The sequence below is a fragment of the Papilio polytes genome, unplaced genomic scaffold (assembly GCF_000836215.1).
Source record: "Papilio polytes unplaced genomic scaffold, Ppol_1.0 DF823710.1, whole genome shotgun sequence".
NCBI lineage: Eukaryota > Metazoa > Arthropoda > Insecta > Lepidoptera > Papilionidae > Papilio > Papilio polytes.
Window position 1 is genome coordinate 1 of NW_013525494.1, and position 2,545 is coordinate 2,545.

The 2,545-nt window shown below is 32.0% G+C and overlaps 1 protein-coding gene across 1 annotated transcript; it reads right to left on the reverse strand.

Annotated features, from left to right (window-relative positions):
• Positions 1-10: 10 nt before the first annotated feature.
• On the reverse strand, positions 11-1,851 carry LOC106103824 (sialin-like). The gene is made up of 6 exons (XM_013283714.1): positions 1,775-1,851; positions 1,537-1,704; positions 1,352-1,461; positions 913-1,042; positions 737-821; positions 11-429 (listed from the first exon to the last, which is right to left on the reverse strand). The coding sequence occupies exons 1-6, from the start codon at positions 1,799-1,801 to the stop codon at positions 11-13; spliced, it is 939 nt and encodes a 312-aa protein (XP_013139168.1). The 5' UTR covers positions 1,802-1,851.
• Positions 1,852-2,545: the final 694 nt, after the last annotated feature.

Consider the following 2,545-nt stretch of genomic DNA (forward strand, 5'->3'; position numbering starts at 1 on the left):
CATATCAACATTACAAATAGTGCTGGTAATAGCGTAGGACTTGTCTGGGCGAAAGCCCAGGGCGCCATTTTAATTTCCCTACAAAAGAGCTAGTAAAAGGGGGCGTCGTAGAAATATCGTCCAGGGCGCTAATCGCGCTAAAACCGGTACTGATTCCAAAAGTAGAGAGTACACGTTTTCTACATAAACACACTATAAAAAGTAACCTTACCTTAATCGTAAACACATTACCGATTGTACTCGACAAATATTCCAATTCCTCATCAGTTATACAAGGATGTTTTCTCGGCGAGTCACTGACGGCAAAGACCCATGCAGTTGACCACAATATCTGCATCGCGCCACACACGTAGAAGCCCACAGGCCATCGAGAGTAGAAATGTACAGCGGCACATATCAGGAATGTTGAACATGTACCGGTTGTTATTCCTTTTGTAGAAATAAACTATAGTTAACCTTAGAATAAAATGTGTTTTTCTTCACACTGTGAGTCTACCTGTCGCTAAAATGAACCATGGGAGCTTCATAACTTTTAATTTGATTTTGTTCCGTATAAATAAGGCAAATGTCACGAGTATGACCAATAAAATCTTTTCCTGACTGTCATTAAGGACCTACAACATCCCTAACTGTACTTAGTACTTATTTCAATGTGTTTAAACACTTTTAGTGTTGTTTATTGATATTTGCTTTGAAACTTTTAGTAACATTTTTAAATTAAATTAAAAAATCTCACCACAGTACGCCCACATAAAATGGTTTCTTTCGAATGGCGGCACCCAATGTCTCAGCACTTGAACCATGCTTGGTAACATTGCACCCTAAACATTATAACCGGAAACTTCATACTCATAGAAATGCACGTGATCCTGTATGGTGTATTTCGACTCTTAAAAATATTAGTGAACTAACCGCACAAAATCCTTTTATGACACGAACAAGAAAGAACGACCAGAAATGGTGATAAGCTGATGCTGGAGTGAGACAATTCAAAATACCTGACACCATACCGGCTATGCCCACCACCCATGTAGGTCCAATTCTGAGAATTAAATATTTTATATTATTTATTACTAGCTTTCGCCCGCAACTCTGTCCGCGTGATAATAAAAAAGAACAAAAGTATGTAGCCAATGTGTTTTTCCAGCCTAACCTCTACATCTATGCCAAATTTTATCGATATCCGTTCAGTAGTTTAGGCTACAAACTCTAAAAAACATCCATCTAAACTTTTAAATTTGTAATATTAGTATGAAGTATGATTTTTCGTATTCCAAAATTTAAATTAAGAAGTTAATTTTAGTTCTAAGGTTCGTGTAAATCTAGATAACACAGAGGTTTTTTAACTCACCTATCGCCGATGTTATGAAATATAGGAAAACAAATGCAATAACCAATATGGTAAGCGGAAAAAAGTTGTGCCATTTTAATTTCATCCCAAAACATCACGTCTAAAATTGTCTGTCGAAAAAAATTGTATTAAAAATAACGTAGGCGTTTCTATTAAGTAAATTATAAAGAGATATTAAAACTGACCCCTTTTCTTGAATCAAAAGCTTTACGAATAGACTCGTTTCTCCCACTTTTCAATGTTATTCTTTCGATCTCTCTCTTCGACATTTGGACCATATCAACAAGATGAACGCTTAGGTTATAACGGACGACGTATATTAAGAAATAACCTAAAAATATCATAATGCCAACCTTCAAACAACTTCAGATAGTATTATTTTTATAAAAGTAAGAAGCTACATTTAGATTGATTTTTACTTACTATTACACGTATCCTGATTTTGAGCATTATAAATAAAAAAAACTAATTTAAACAAGAATCAAAACTGCCAAGTCATGGCCGTACTGATTTAACACATTGAAGAGATGAAAGTTTATGTTATAAAAATTAATTCACCAATTTATTTAATTTATTAGTTAATATTAAAGTAAAAGCCATTAGGAAGTTAAACATCGTTTATTGTTTCTTTAACACTAAAATGAATCTTAAATACTTTAAAAATATCTTACATACGTTTCGAGATAAGAGAACATATCCAAACAAAATATAGGAAAGCAATAGTTAAAAAAATAGTGTCTTGTCTCTTGACTTACTTTTTATTGAATAAAGTTTGAGAATCTCCGATTATTGCCGGCCATAGATTATCAACATTATTTGGATAATTACATTTGAAAAAAACTTATTTAATAAATATTAATGGCAACAATTTACCTATTTTACGGACAGTTAGTTACGCATACAAATACAATATGAAAAAATCAGGTAAAGTCGGTTAATGAATTAGTGTGAATAGAATTAAAATTGATTATAGTCAGTTATTATCCTAAATAAAAAATAAACTAACTATTACTTGTCAGTCTGCAGAATATTACATATAAAATATAATCCTGCTTATAATAAAATCATAAATATTTAAATGGACGGACGTAGCACTTTAATCTAAAACAGTTTACAATAACGCCGTATTCTAGTTAAAAATAAATGAATTATAATTTCAATTTATTTGGTAATATCAATCACAGTGACAAAATA